Genomic DNA, 15,831 nt, shown 5'->3' on the forward strand with positions numbered 1-15,831 from the left:
CCGTGGCCGCTGAGCCTGCGCGTCCGGAGCCTGTGCTCCGCAACGGGAGAGGCCACAGCAGTGAGAGGTCCGTGTACCGCAAAAAAAAAAAAAAAAAAAAAAAAAGAAGTCACAAGGTAACAGATATTTGAATTCTTTAAGAATGACTTGTGAATATAAAATAAGTTTTTGCAATAATGACTTAAAGAATTTTACATTATGTTTGTTGCTCTACAACTATATCTCATGCACTCTCAATTTCCCACATGTATGCTAACTGGAAAGCTACATGAAAAGAGCCGAATTTTTTTAAAACACACACATGCACACACCCAGAAAAATCTACAGTTTCCATGAAAGAATAAAATATTATGCTAGGAAAGCTGGACCTCAGAAAGACAACAATGTTTTTGGTGTTTTTGATAAACACTAACTATACCAAATGTAGATTTCTTTTTATATCCTAAGAAATATCCTTTTTGAATTCTAGTATTAAAAACTGTATAAGATGTTCAAAGTTTAGACAATAAGGATATGTCCCCTAACCATCCTTTCCTAATAAATTGAACGTCCCTTAATCTTACCATCATAATACAATTATTTCTGGTTTTTAACATTTCCGAGCCTTTGTCCACATGCATGTGTAATCTTGGAATACATGACCATGCAATTTTGTATCCTGCTTTTTTCACTTATATAACATGTATCCTTCTTTGGTGGTAGTCTCATGATTATTTTAACAATTGCATTATTTAACAATAAAGGTCTCTGAATTCAGAAAACATTCCAAGTACAATGGGAAGCCGTTGGAAGGTTTTATTCAGAGTTTGAATAGTATTACCAAAAAAGATCACTTTGCTGGTGGGTGAAGAACGGATTATACAGGGGTCAGAACAGAACTGAAGATAAATTAAGAGGCTATTACAGCAATAATCCAGGTGAAAAATAATGAAAACTCAAACTTGGACGGCTACAATGAAGAACGAAAACAAGTGACCAATTTGGGATATATTCTAGAAGATCAAGATTAGAAGGTAGAACATGATGTAGAAGACTCACATCTAAATTTTTAGCTTGAGCAGTTGGTTGGAAGGTAGTAGTATTTTCTGAGATGGGAAAAAAGCTGAGCAAGGCAGGTTTAGGGGGGGAAATTCAAGAGTACTGTCTTGGACATGTTAAGCATTTGAGATGCCTAAAGAAATCAAAGTGGAGATGTTAGGTAGGGTGAGATACAGGAGCCTGGAATTATAGGAGAGATAAGGACTGGAGATTCAAACCTGAGTGTGAGCATACAGGTGACAGTTAAAGCCAAAGGATTGGAAAAACCATCTGGGACAGGAGTCAGCAAACGACTGCTACTGGAACACAGTCACACCATTCGTTTATGGCCACTTTCTGACTATATTGGCAAAGTTGAGTATTTGTGACACGGATCATACAGCCCACTAAGTCTAAAATATTTACTAGCTGGCCCTTTAAGAAAAAGTTTTCTGACCCTTGATCTAGGTGATAGGGTGAACATCAGAAAGACAAGGGCACACATACAGAACAAAATTCTAGGACATCTCAACTTTTACAAGTGGAGAAAACAAGCCAGACATAAGGCTCAGAAGGGACAGTCAGCAAAATAGGAAGAAATCCAACCAGACATGATGTCATGGAAGCCAGGAGAGAAAATATTTCAAAGAGAGAATTAAGTATGTCCTATCCACCAATCAGGTTATATACTGTTCAGGATATAAAGACCTTATTGGGGTCTTTAATAGTTAAAATTACATTTTAGAATTATTTATAAGTTTCAATATTCAGTCTACCCTAACAATCAACTATGTACACATTAACTGGGTAATAACGCCATGATGTAATAGTTTTTTCGAATTAAGGGAACCAAGTAAGAGTTTAATTAAACAAGTATTCAATCAGCAAATCTTACCTGTATCCCTTAAATACTGCTTCTCCTAAAATTTACATGAACTGAATAATCAATTCTAGAAAATGAGACTTTCAAAATACACGTTTAATATTTCTTTTAGATCTGAAATTTGAACTTTTATGATTATTCCTTCCCTTCTACAGAAACAGATTTTTAAAGAAATATCTAACAGCAAGTGTTTATAAGGACAAGGGAAAGGAAGGGAAGAAAAGCGAGATAAACACTGAACCAATCTCTCTGGTTACAAAGCATCTCACCAGCTAAGGAACTAAAGTAACACTTTTTTGCAAATAAACGGCCATCCTTCAAAACAGTCTACCTTTCTTCTTTTAAACAAGACACCTAAGTAAATTATCTGGTGGTAACCCTCATTTAATTCTCTAACAATACAATTGTAACATTATCAGAGGCAACCTTCAGAGAAAAAAACATATACTTATGGAAAAATAATTTTTTAAAAAATCTACCAATAAAATTTTACATGACTGAAGTAGTCATAACAAAATAAATCTTACAAGCCATTAAACAATTTTATTTCAAGAGAGAGCCCCAGGAGGGCATCCCTGGTGATGCAGTGATTAAGAATCCACCTGCCAATGGAAGGGACACGGGTTTGAGCCCTGGTCCAGGAAGATCCCACACGCCGCGGAGCAACTAAGCCCGTGCACCACAACTACTGAGCCTGTGCTCTAGAGCCCATGAGCCACAGCTACTGAAGCCCGCGTGCCTAGAGCCTGTGCTCCGTAACAAGAGAAGCCACCTCAATGAGAAGCCCGCGCACCGCAACGGAAGAGTAGCCCCCGCTCACCGCAACTAGAGAAAGACCGCGCACAGCAACGAAGACTCAAGACTCAATGCAGCCAAAAATAAATAAATAAAATACATAAATTTTAGAGAGAGAGAGAGAGAGAGAGAGAGAGAGAGACAGAGACAGAGACAGAGACAGAGACAGAGAGTGCCCCAGGATACCTCATAGAACAACAATTATACTGGAATGAGCATGTTGTACCAAGAAAGATATGTGTGATGGTGGCACAGCATACGGGAAAGAGCGCTGGCTAAATTTTAAGTCCCAGTTCTTTAGCAGGAGAGATGTGTAAAATAAACTAGCCAAGTGGGCTTTCTCAGCCTCTGGCTGCACATTTTTTTAAATGAGAATGTCTTCCCAGACTCTGCTCACCTGACAAGGAAACAGTTCAATACAGAACTGGAGCTCCATAAAATTAAATTTAGTTGATTAAATAAGTCAAGTGTGTCCTACCACTCAAAGAATGAATGTTTATATTAGTAGTATGAAGAAAATTCTATTTACCTTTAAATATCTTTTACAAATTATTTCTACTACCTCTAGATAAGTACCCACTTTACCAAGACTTTAAGATGACACAACATAATCAGGAAGAGTACTAACATGACTGTACTGTGGTTACAGTCTCTTCTCAGTGTAAGTCAGTACAGCATAATGCTTAAGTACCAAAGCTTTGGAATAAAATCTGATTCAAATTCTAGATCTGCCCCTTCCTATATATGGGTTCTTGGTTTTCTAAGTCTCAGTTTCTTGACTGCTAAAAGTGCTAAGGATTTAACTCACTTCTTTGCATAGCATCTAGTGCATAGTAAGAGTGCAACAAAGAGTAATTATTACTGTTAAGGAAAGGTTTATTTTCATACATAAATCCAGTACGGTTAAATAGAAAGGTACTCAGAGAATGAGGTCAGTTCAAAAGAAGGATAGAGCTTTTCAAAGACAAAGCAAAACGGGATGGAACAGTCAAGAGAGGCTACTTAGCAGGTAATAGTGAGAATGATGTACAAGGATCTATTGATAGCTTTTGACAGGTAGCTAGCCCTTTCGTAGAAAAAGGGAAGAGGACATCCCAGGATGTTAAGATAAATGTGAAATTCTGTATATTTTTGAAATGTACTATACAAAGGTGAAGATTAGAAATAGAATGTTCCCTTACATGAGTTTCCACATGAGGGAAGACAAGTACTCTAGTTTGTATTGTCTGTATATCAAATCTAATCAATTTATATTTAGACTTTCAACACTTCTCGCAACTCTGTATTTCAGCGTAAGGAGAACAATACTTGATAAAATTATATTTCCCAACAGCATCTGTGTCAGTGTGCCAAATAAGTAAACTAGGGCAAACTATGTTCATTTCCCCCCACTACTTTGATTAAAGCTTCTGGGTACTGGTGTTGGGAAACAAATTACGACTCAGTTCATCATTCTTATCTACAAGAAATGCAGCCCCTTCTTCCAATTCAAGGAATATATACCGACCTACTCATTACATGCAAACACCAAGCTACAATCTGTAGATGAAGCAACAATGAGAAGGACAGCTAGCATCTGCAAAGCTTACAATCTAGTAAGAAAGTTCGGGCACATATACATACGACTACTACTTCACAAAATGGAGAATGGAAGTACCTTTAAAGATGTACAATATGTAAGGAGATTCAAGGACAGAGCAAGATTAGGAATGGAATAGCCAAGAGAGACTACCTAAGAGGTGATAGTTTGGATAGACTTAAAAGGATCAGTGATAGCCTTTTGACAGCTAGATAACCATTTGCCAAGAAAAGGAGAAGAGGACACTCCAGAAGGAGGGAACATCAAGTAACCTAATTATGGATGCAGCAAAAGGCATATAAAATAGTGAGAAATATGTTGAGAAGGCTGGGAGTACACAGGGCAGATCTTTTTAATTCTAGTGTAAGAAATCTGAAACCAAAAACCATTTCCTACGATACCTAGTATAGATTTACAACTACGGAAATAACACTAAAAAGAGCAACACAAACGATTTGTTTTGTTGCTGAATTCTCACATAGAAGGCAATGCCTTATTCTGGATCACTCCAATTTACAGTAATATTAAGTAATAATTAACTGCAGCACTATTTACAATAGCCAAGACATGGAAGCAACCTAAATGTCCATGGACAGAGGAATGGATAAAGAAGATATAGTATATATATATACAATGGAATATTGCTCAGCTATTAAAAAACAGTGAAATAATGCCATTTGCAGCAACATGGATGGACCTAGAGATTGTCATACTGAGTGAAGTCAGTCAGAGAAAGACAAATAGCATATGATATTGCTTATATGTAGAATCTACAAAAATGGTACAAATGAACTTATTTACAAAACAGAAATAAAGTCACAGATGTAGAAAACAAACTTATGGTTTGTTTTGGGTGGGGGAGGGATAAATTAGGAGATTGGGATTGACATATACACACTACTATATATAAAATAAACAATAAGGACATATTGTATAGCACAGGGAACTCTACTCAGTACTCTGTAATGACTTATATGAGAAAAGAATCTGAAAAAGAGTGGATATATGTATATGTATAACAGATTCCCTTTGCTGTAGAGCAGAAACTAACACAACATTATAAATCAACTATACTCCAATAAAAATTAATTAAAAATAAAATAAAATAGAAAGAAAAAAGTAATATTAAGTAATAATTAATATTAAGACCCACCCAAGATTATCTTCACTTATGAAAAGGAACATGAAGGATGAATGAATAATTTGATGTAATGCAAGTAGTAGGGTATCCTTTCATTTGTGTTAGGGTCAAACTTCAATGTGCAAATGTATCATATAAGTAGCTTAATAAAAATAGAGATGCTCAGGTCCCACTCCCCTAATTTGGTCTAATCAATAACTGTGCTGAATCTGTATTTTTTATAAACACCCCCAATGACTCATTCACAGATGGTCCACAGACCATGTTTTGAAAACTACTGCCCTACAACAAGGTTCTCAGCATGGCACCAATACAGCTGAGCAACATGAACAGGTTCCATCACTGAAGACAATGTATCTCTAGGTAACTTGGATCTAGGCATACTTCAAGTGAACCCAGGCAAGCATAACACCCCTAAGGCTACAGCACCAAAAGCCCCAAACTCCAATTTTTGTACCAGCCCAATTATGGTCATTTCTTAAATTATAATAATGTAGACAAAATAGCCAAATCTCCCTTCTAGAATTCTGAGCTCAAGAAATACCTGAGAAAACAACTCCAATTTCTGACAGATGAAATTATTACTTACAGAAATTCTTGATTATAATGAAGAAAGAGTGCAAGTAGATGAAAATGAAAAGAACAGTCTGTTGGCAGTCAAACCAAGGTAAATATCAGTGGATTTTTTTTTTAGTCTAAGAATTAAATATAATCTAAATCCAATTATAATTAGAATGAACACTGATTTAAATACAAATTTGGGAGGTTAAGGGGTACAAGACAGGGGAAAATGGAAGGTGGTACAGTAGCTCATCTCCAAGATGGCTGCCACCAGCCCCAGCCCCGACTCCTGCTGCATAAGCCATTTTCTCATCGAGAGGTAAAGTCTACCTCTCCATTTTCGTGATTTGGGGCAGACCTGTGACTTCTCAGACCAAGAGAATACAGCAGAAGTAACACTGTATGATTTCCTAAGCTAGGTCATAAGAAGTCTCGCAGCTTTGGCCTTTGGCTAATTCTTTGGGAACGCCTATAAAAGAAGCATGACTACCCCAAGGCCACTATTAAATGAGGAAACTTAAGTTAGCCATGTGAAGACAGATGACCAACCTGTCCTCATCTATTCCAGCCATCATAAACCAGGCACGAAATGTATATAAGGAACTTTTATGTCCCAGCTACTACCTGACTGTAACCTTATGAGCAGAACCAGCCCCAAGGAAGAACTGTCCACCTGAACCGAGTCAACTCATAAATTGTTTTATAACACTATGTTCTGGAGTAGACTACAAAGCTACAGATAACCAGAACAGGTGGCCAAGCCTTCATCCTACCTCATTTCTCAACCTTTCATTACATAAACTTACCTATTATATTTACTGATCCCAACACACTGCTCGATGCTGTTGTTCAATCTACTCTAATGGGAATGCTGCCAATGGGGAATTCCCCATTCTTTCTCTCTCTCTCTCTCTCTCTCTCTCTCTCTCTCTCTCTCTCTCTCTCTCTCTGTCACACACAGGCACACACAAAGAACACTGTACTGATTATGCTAATCCAAATTCTACCTATTTTTGCAAGGCCCATCTCAGATGTCACCTCCTATGGACATATGGAGGTTACCTTGCTCCTCAGGGATTTTTCTGTTTTTTTCTCCTTCAAGTCTCTTCCATTCACTAGCATTTATATATTAGCTTGCATTAATTTTTAGTAACTATCCCTAACTTGAGTATAAACTCTTTAAGAGAGACAATTTCTTGTACTTCTTTGTATCCCAGTAGGTACTCAATAAATTGGCGTTTAGAGTATGTCAACAGGATTTTAAAAATCAGTTAAATATTCACATAGAAATAGGTTTAAGTGAAAGTTTGGGAAAACCGAATATAGCTTAAGTATTTACAGTTCCTCTGAAAAAGGAATAATTTTTCTCACATATCCACATGGCTTGATCGCTCACCTCTTTCAGGTCTACTCAAAAGTCACCGAGGCTTTCTTTGGCCACTCTATTTAAAACTGCACCCCCTACTCCACCACTGACTTTCAACATTCCTCTCCCCGTCCCCTGCTTTATTTTTCCTCTTTGCTTTTATGATCTAATACATTTTACTCATTTACAATATTTGTCAGACTTCCACTAAAATGTAAGTTCCATGAGAGTAGGAATTTTTGTCTGTTTTTTTCACTGGGGCACTCTCTTGCCTAGAACAGTATCTGGTACTTAACACACACCCAATCTGTCACCTGTTAAATGAATGAATCAATCAGTCAAAACCAAGGATGAGTAAATTGAAAGCCTCTTATTTCAAACAATGAAATTAACTTTTATCCCTTAAAAAATAATTGAAATTGCTTTTACAGTAGACACAAAATGCTCTTGAGTCCATGCACTGAAAATGCTCCGTAAAACTCCTTTTGCTTAGCTTGACTTCTTCCTTTTCATTACCAATCATTTTTCTTTTAGCGAATATGACACAGGCTATTTCTGAATCACATCGGCAATTTAAGAACAGGAATTGCCAGAACAAGGAAGTGTGGCAGTATTATAATCTGCGTTCGTAGGCAGCCACCAATTTAAACTATTCAGCTATTCATTTTCCTTCTCTACTAGAAGGTAAAGGTACTTTTGCTTTAAAAGAATCCCCTGGCTATAAGTGACTCACTTAAAGTGAATTCACCACATTGCTCCACAGCTTTAATTAATTTCCGTTTCTGCTTCACTTATTTTTTTTGCGGTACGCGGGCCTCTCACTGTCGTGGCCTCTCCCGTTGCGGAGTGCAGGCTCCGGACGCGCAGGCTCAGCAGCTATGGCTCACGGGCCCAGCCGCTCCACAGCACGTGGGATCTTCCCGGACCGGGGCACAAGCCCGTGTCCCCTGCATCGGCAGGCGGACTCTCAACCACTGCGCCACCAGGGAAGCCCTGCTTCACTTACTTTTTTTCCCCCAACGTTTCTGTTGCATTGCTTAAGCAAAGAGTGTATCGCCTTATAACAGTCTTGTGATTTCTATTGTTCTGGCAAGCTCCAAAAAATGTAAGTCCCTGAGTATATTAAACTTTACCTTTCAGGGTAAATTATCATTTGATGATGACAGGCTATGAGTCACCATATTCCTTGCTGGCTGCAAGGAAGGCAATCAGTCAACCAAAGATTACTCTAATAGCCTGCAAGAGGTGCTGTCTGACCTCAACCTAACCTTTCTGACAAAATGTCACACTTAAACCTGCCTGTCTAACAAAGACTTAAAGATTAAAAATCAAGTTGTAGCTTCTGTGAGCATACCAGTAATTTAAGGTACTGAACAGAGCCTAAAACACTAGTTTTCTTTCCTTCACACCAATACTCCTAAATCATTCTTACCTTTAAGGAAATACCATTGCTTTCAAGATTTAAATGAAACCCAAACATGACATTTAGAGCCTTTCCCAACCTGATCTCCTATTCATTCTTCAACATCCGGCTTAAATGCCATCTCCTCTGGAGGAACTTCTCAAGTTTTTCCAATGAGAATTTCTCTTCCCCCTTCTCACAGCAGTTACTAACTCCCAACATTTGTTGCTACCCATGCCACTCATGTGAGTGTGTCTATCCTCCACCCCACAAGCCTGAGAATCCATGAAATTAAATGTAAAACTCCAAGGAATATGCCTAGCACTGTGCTTTAGGTTTGTAGCTACCCGAACAATGTTGAAGTCTTGTACCTATAAAAATTCCCTACAGTGAAAATTTCCTCAGTCAAAACTTATGGGAGGGGGCTTCCCTGGTGGCGCAGTGGTTGAGAGTCCGCCTCCTGATGCAGGGGACACGGGTTCGTGCCCCGGTCCGGGAAGATCCCACATGCCGCGTAGCAACTGGGCCCGTGAGCCGTGGCCGCTGGGCCTGCGTGTCCGGAACCTGTGCTCCGCAACGGGAGAGGCCACAACAGTGAGAGGCCCGCGTACCGCAAACAAAACAAAACAAAAAAAACTTATGGGAGGACAAGTACTGTGTTGGTGCCTGAGGATCAAGGATCGCACAACATCCCAGACCTCCGAAGACAGACGGTGACCACTTTCCTTTCTGTCCATCCAGTCTCTCACGAACTCTTCATAAACCCACTTCAAATGCCACTTGTCCCCAACCACTTAGCTTATACATAAATCCTCCACAGCCTGCTGTGACTTAAAAACAGTGCCTTGAGCCTCTCTGAAGAACCACTGCAGTGTAACAAAAAGGTAAATCTGTGGAAAAGCACAGACTGGCTAAAATTTCAATCCTCCTATTACTACCTCTCTAACTTTGGACAAATCAATAAATGTTGTTATCGCAGCTCCCCCATTTGTGAAACAAGGGTACAGAAACATCATGCACCTTAGTGGGACATTATAACGAATAAGAAATATTTTTAAATATGTAGAAGGCGACTGAATCAAATTCAGGAACTTAGTAGGTGTCGAATTAAGCCTATCTCCCTTCCTCAAAAGCGCCAGCACCATAATTTGCACTTAAGGGCCTCCGGACGAGGTAACTCGCGTAGCCGGGATGGCTGTGCCGAGCGACGCGCCCCGGGTCCACCTGCCCGATGCGCGGTACCCGCGGCCGGAGACGCCCCGGCCCCCCCTACCCGCTCCCGGTCTCACCTTGGTGGTCGTAGACGCTAATGTAAGAAATGCCCACGGCCATACACCACACCACGAGGCTTGCGATGTCCGAGAAGCTGGGCTCCTGCTCCTCCTCGGTGATCACCAGGCCCATGTGCACAGGCAGCTTCTCCAGGGAACGGCCGTCCGCGCGCCAGCGTAGCCGCGGGTGGGCGGCGGCCGGGGTCGGCCCCCCGCGCGGATGCCGGTGGTGACGGCGGTTCCTGCCGTTCCTGCCGACAGCCAGGAGCTTGGGGAGCGTGAAACCGAGCGGCGCTAGGACCGCGGCGGAGGCGGCCCGACAGCAGCGCCGCCAGATCCAGTTCCAGGTGCCGAACCGAACACGGAGGCAGGAGGTGAGCGTGCGGTACAGGCAGAGCAGAGCATGCAGCACCCGCCACACCAGCTCGTACAGCCCCGTCATACTCTCGTGGCGCCCGGGCGCCCTCCTCTCTTCTACACCCGCGGCGTGACCGCTTCTTATCCGACCCTGCAGCCGGCGCGGGCCATCTCTCCGCGTTCTCCCGCCCCCCGCACCCGAACCCCTTTCAACTGCCAACACCTCACCTCGCCCCCGCCGCCATCTTCCTCTTGCCTCGGCAGCCCCGCCCCCGCTAGTACATGGACAGTTCTAATTGGTCGACGTGGAACTCTGACGCGGCCTCTGGGTCCGAGGATGGGGCCTAGCCCGGCGCGGGGAGGGACGGCGTGCGGCTGCGAACTAGCTGGGCCGGAGACAGAGCGCGCCCCCTGGTGGCGTGGAGGGCGAGGAGCAGACGCCGGCAACACTCGGAGCAGGACGTCAGTCAGGCGCGCGTCTTCTTGGTTAGAATGGGCGATTCCCGGGAACCCGCGTCCCTCGGATCCTGGGCATCTTGAACGGTCTGTCTCTTCTCATAGCCCCCCCAGAAACGGCTTCCAAAGAGCAAAAATGGCCCAAGTGGATTGGAAATTACAAATGCCAGAAGGAACCTAGGGGTAGAAAGTAGCCCTCAGCATGTGTTGATGCTGGAGGTCAACCAAGGGTCGTCAGAAGGAAGTGCCTTCAGAGGCGGAAGTGTGCCTGGTAGAGAGGTCTGTACTTCGGTCAAATCTTCTAGCCGAGGCTAATTCTTCCAAGAGTGGCAATGAGGATATTTAGTAATGTTCCTGAAACACAATGCTTTCTGCCCACGTCATTCCTCTCTAAGTCGGTATCCTTACGGGCTGTTCATTGCTTAGTTCATAAAAGAGAGGCTACATCGCCTGGCGCTCCAGTCACTGCATTCTTCAATTCATTCATTCGTTCATTCAGCGATTATTAACTACCAGCACGATTGACCTCAGTCACCACCTCTCTTTGATGTAAACTGCCCATACTGCGCGGTATCATCCCCTTCACACAGCCAATTGGGACTACAAAGTGGTCCTCCAGGCCAGTTCTGTACTTCCCTGCAGCAGTTCTGTACCATTTTTGCCCCTTTTGCACAAGATCTTCCCTTCTCCCGAATTCCTGTTTCCCAACTAGGTATTGCCCAAATCCCGACCCATTTCTCAAGGTTCATCCTATATGCCACCTCCTCAATATAACTTCCCTGATTCCCTAACCTGAAGTTCTCTCTCCCTCCTTGTTAATCTCATGGCTCCTCATATATTTCATGGCTCTATTTATAGTACTTCTCACCTTCCTAAATATGTGGGTCTGTATATATAATATTATTACATGTTATATATTATATATTTTATTATATATACATATACATAACCTATATATGAAATCAAACAGTTGCATATTTTTGTAATACCTACCTAATCCTTGTTTTTTCAGGCCCCCTTTTTCTACTGGGAAACATCTGTTAGCATCTTGGCTCCATACCTTAATGTTTCAATCATTGTCACTTTTTCAACTAGTCTCCTTTTCATTTCTAAGACTCACTTCACTGTATTTTAAAACTTGAATCTCATGTTCATCTCAAAATTTTCCTCCCTTTGGCATCTCAGCCCAAGGAAGTGAGGGATGAGCAACAAGCACCCCCTTTACACTCTTTGACCTCCCTCGGTCTCCTCTGCACCTGCTTCTCTGCTGATGGGCACAGAAGAGGGGGCGGGGAAAGGCCATGACCAGGAAAGCCTGCGGTCTTCTTCCTCGCTGGCCATTGCTGTTGCCTATGGGACTCCAGGATGCCCTGCTAAGGAAGCTCCCCGGGCACCAGCGTCCCTTTGAAATTTGACTCCGTATTCCACAGGGCACCCCGGCACCCCCAGCTGACACCCTGCCACATTTCTCTGCTATCCTCACCTTTTTGTCCCACTGTTTGCCTCTTCTGCCACGATTAGAGGCATCAATCTCATCTCCCCATGGCCAACTCAAGTGTGAAGGCACATGAGACTGCAACTTTTCTACTTCTTTGAATTGAAAACTTAAGCAAACCATCTCCATCTGACAGTCTCTACCACCACCCCCAGTATGCAGATCCTGGCATCTCTCCTGTGGTTTGTTTGTTTGTTTCCTCCTAGAAAGCCAGAGGTAGGTTAGCAGGTCTCCTGGCTTAAGGGATGTTCAGCCTCCTAAGAGGAGGTTGGAAAAGATGGGGGCCCATTTCTCTCCTTTGGCACCTTTCAGTGGGCTAAGAATGAAGGTGCCCTGTGGTTACTCCCATTTCAGGCTGCATCTATGCGCTTTGAAGGAGATAGATTCATTGCCTTTTGTTTTCAGCCACAATTCTGGGACAACAGGAAAACTGCACTGCATGTCCTATTATATATAGAGAGAGATATATGTACATTCAATCCAAAGAACTTTATGAACTTCTTTCTTTTCTAAATGATTTCTTATTTGTCATGCTCCCCCCCCCCACAAAAGGGGTAAATGTGGCACTTTCAGGAACTTTAAGGGTTTAGAATACAAATTTTGGACTTAAGCATATCTAAACTCCTCAAATTCTACCATGTACAGAAAAATGCAGAAAGAGTTGCACAGCCTCAGAAAGATGTTACATCCCAAACATTATGGGAACAGTATTTGATTTCTTTTCAGTTTACAAAAATATTTTAAGTTTAACTTAATCTTCACAACTAAACATATGATCTGTCTAGGCCAGGTAGAACCATCTCAATTTTACAGAAAACTATTAGAGATGAACAATTCAGAATAATGTGTAAGAGGCTGGGCTCTAAGGAAGATCCTTTCAGCTAGCTCATCCACTTACTCCCTTCCCTGTATCCTTATCTGGAGTGTGGCAATGGCACCATGGAGGTGATGCTATTCCAGTCCTCATTTGATTGTTGTAAGAATTAGGGCAATAGTGTATGTGAAGTGTTTAGCACAATGTCTGCTCGGTAGTAAGAGCTCGGTAATTTAATCTACTGCAGAAAAAAAAAAATGAGACAAAATTTCAGTATTTTTTTTTTTAGAAAGGACATTATCATTTACTACAGTTTTCATTATTGGAAGTTGTAACCTTGTGGTTGAGCTAATACAAATAGCCCCTAAAATGGATCATTTTCTCCTTAAAAGGTAAAAGCCTCTTTAAGTAAAAAATACCTAGGCCTAGTCCAGGTTCAACTGCTGGATCTTGAAGCATAAAGAATGACAATATTAAGAAAAAAATGTTGGCTCAAAGGGTAAACTTTGATTTCCATTAAGCCACACTGCAAGACTAGAACTAGACATAAGAATTTAAAAAGAAGATTATCTTAAAAGATATTTTTGTCAAATATGTAAGCTCCAAAAATGAGACCCTGAACTTTTAAAAAATATTTGTAATGATATCTTTGCAAATGAAAGTTTAAAACCTTCAAAAAAATACTTGGAAACACAACATGCTGAATTTGTCAATAAGGTTCTTAAAATTAAACAAGGAAAGAAAAAGACAGACAGTTATCAGAACAATTTCTTGGTCATTCAAGAGAAAACTTTAATATCACCACATTTGGTGGCATATCTTTTATAGAGCAAAAGAGAAAATGATCTATACAGCTACTGGAAAGTTATTCTTCAAGCAGTTATGGCTCTAGTACATAGGATTTATATGATAAATCAACTGATAAATTAAAAATTAAACCTGTTCAGTTGCAGAACATTTAGAAGCAATGCTGAATACTCAGCTAAGACATGTTATGGAGAGTGCAAACCAGCATGACAGGGTGGATTTTGCAAGCTGTACAACACTTCAGATATAAGAATGTGGCAATGCATTTTTATAAAAGATGGGTTGTGTTGTCTAAATTTAATCCCACAGCTAACTAGATTAGATATATGTAGTTAGTTTGAAAAAAGTGCACTTTAAGTATATAATAAACTGAAAAAAATGTAAGGAAATTGCAGGTGACGAAGAAGCAAATATGGCTGGGAAATGTAGTGGAGTTTGTTTGCTTTAACTTTTATGTGAACAATTTCAAATACGTTAAAGCATGATGAACTTCCATGTATCATCACCCAGCTTAAACAGTGACTGATTCATGAACAAACCTATATCCCCATTCACTTCCCCCAAATACAGAGCTAAATCCCTCATAATATTTTTAAACAAACCCTACACATAGTAAAATTTCATCATACCTCAAATGATGAGCTCTTTTTTAATATATAACCACAATACATTATCATACCTAAAAAGTTAGCAATATTTCCTGAATGTCATTAAATATCAAATCAGTGTTCAAATTTTCAGTTGTTTATATAATCCTAAAGTGTTTTAAATTTTTATATTTTGCAGTTTGAATCAGGATCCATGCGAGAGCCACACTTTGCAACTGATTGATATACCTCTTAGGTCTCTTTCAATCTATTCATTCCACCTCCTTCTCTTTGTTTTCCTTTCCAATTTATATATGAAGAAACCAGATTGTCCTGTGGAGTTTACCACTGTCTGTATTTTGGTGTAGTTTTGTATATTCCTCCATCCTTTGTAGGATATTAAAAATTTAGACCAAGGGTCAACAGACCATGGCCACGGACCAAATCTGTCCCATTCCCTGTTTATTTATTTTTTAAGAATAGACTTTATTTTTTAGAGCAGTTTTAGGTTCACAGCAAAATAGAACAGAGAGTACCAAGGGGTCCCATTACACTTTAATGTGTTTGAAATTGTCTGCATAAAAGGTAAAAAACCCCAACAAACTCCATTCCTCTGGCATTCCAGATATGTAATATTTCATTATCCTTCAATTACAAATATTTTATTGCCAATATGATGTTTTTGAACATGCGTTTTTCAGAAATGCATTGCTTAATGTCCAGCCATTTGGGAGATTTTTCTTTGTTATCAATTTCTAGCTTAATTGCAGTGTCCAGAAAACATATATGAACGATTTCCATTATTTGACATATTTTATGGCCCAACATGCAGTCAGTCTTGGTAAATGTGCCACATGCTCTTGAAAGGCACATGGAATGTACAATTTGACCTGACAGCTCTCTTGTCCTTCCCCAGCTCCCTCCCTATGTCCCCTCACAGGCCTTGACCTAATGCATCTCCTGCATGGCTACTCCAGTCTGTGCATCTGCTTTTAGAGGACCCAGACTAACACAAATCCACTTACCCACTACTGCCTTTTATGCAATTGTTGCAAGGTACTTACTTGCACATATGTTTTAAATCCCACAGGACATTATTGTATTTTGTCTTTAGATCTAGGCTATTTTTAGAGCAGTTTTAGGTTCACAGCGAAATTGGGAGGAAGGTACAAAGATTTCCCATCTACCTCCTGCATCCACACATGCATAGCCTCCTCCTTTACAACACCCCACGAGACTGGTAACATTTGTTACAATTTTTTTTTTTTTTTTTTTTGCGGTACGCGGGCCTCTCACTGTT

General features: G+C 40.7%; 1 protein-coding gene across 1 annotated transcript in view; it reads right to left on the minus strand.

Moving 5' to 3' along the window:
• The window catches only part of NUS1 (NUS1 dehydrodolichyl diphosphate synthase subunit), a 28,568-nt gene extending 17,969 nt beyond the window's left edge, over positions 1-10,599 (minus strand). The window contains exon 1 of the mRNA XM_007120112.4: positions 10,034-10,599. Within this exon, the coding sequence (XP_007120174.1) occupies positions 10,034-10,457 (424 nt within the window). The 5' untranslated portion in view covers positions 10,458-10,599. The remainder of the gene's footprint in view (positions 1-10,033) is intronic.
• Between the last annotated feature and the right edge of the window lie 5,232 nt (positions 10,600-15,831).

The sequence above is a fragment of the Physeter macrocephalus genome, chromosome 10, assembly GCF_002837175.3.
Source record: "Physeter macrocephalus isolate SW-GA chromosome 10, ASM283717v5, whole genome shotgun sequence".
Classification (NCBI taxonomy): Eukaryota; Metazoa; Chordata; class Mammalia; order Artiodactyla; family Physeteridae; genus Physeter; species Physeter macrocephalus.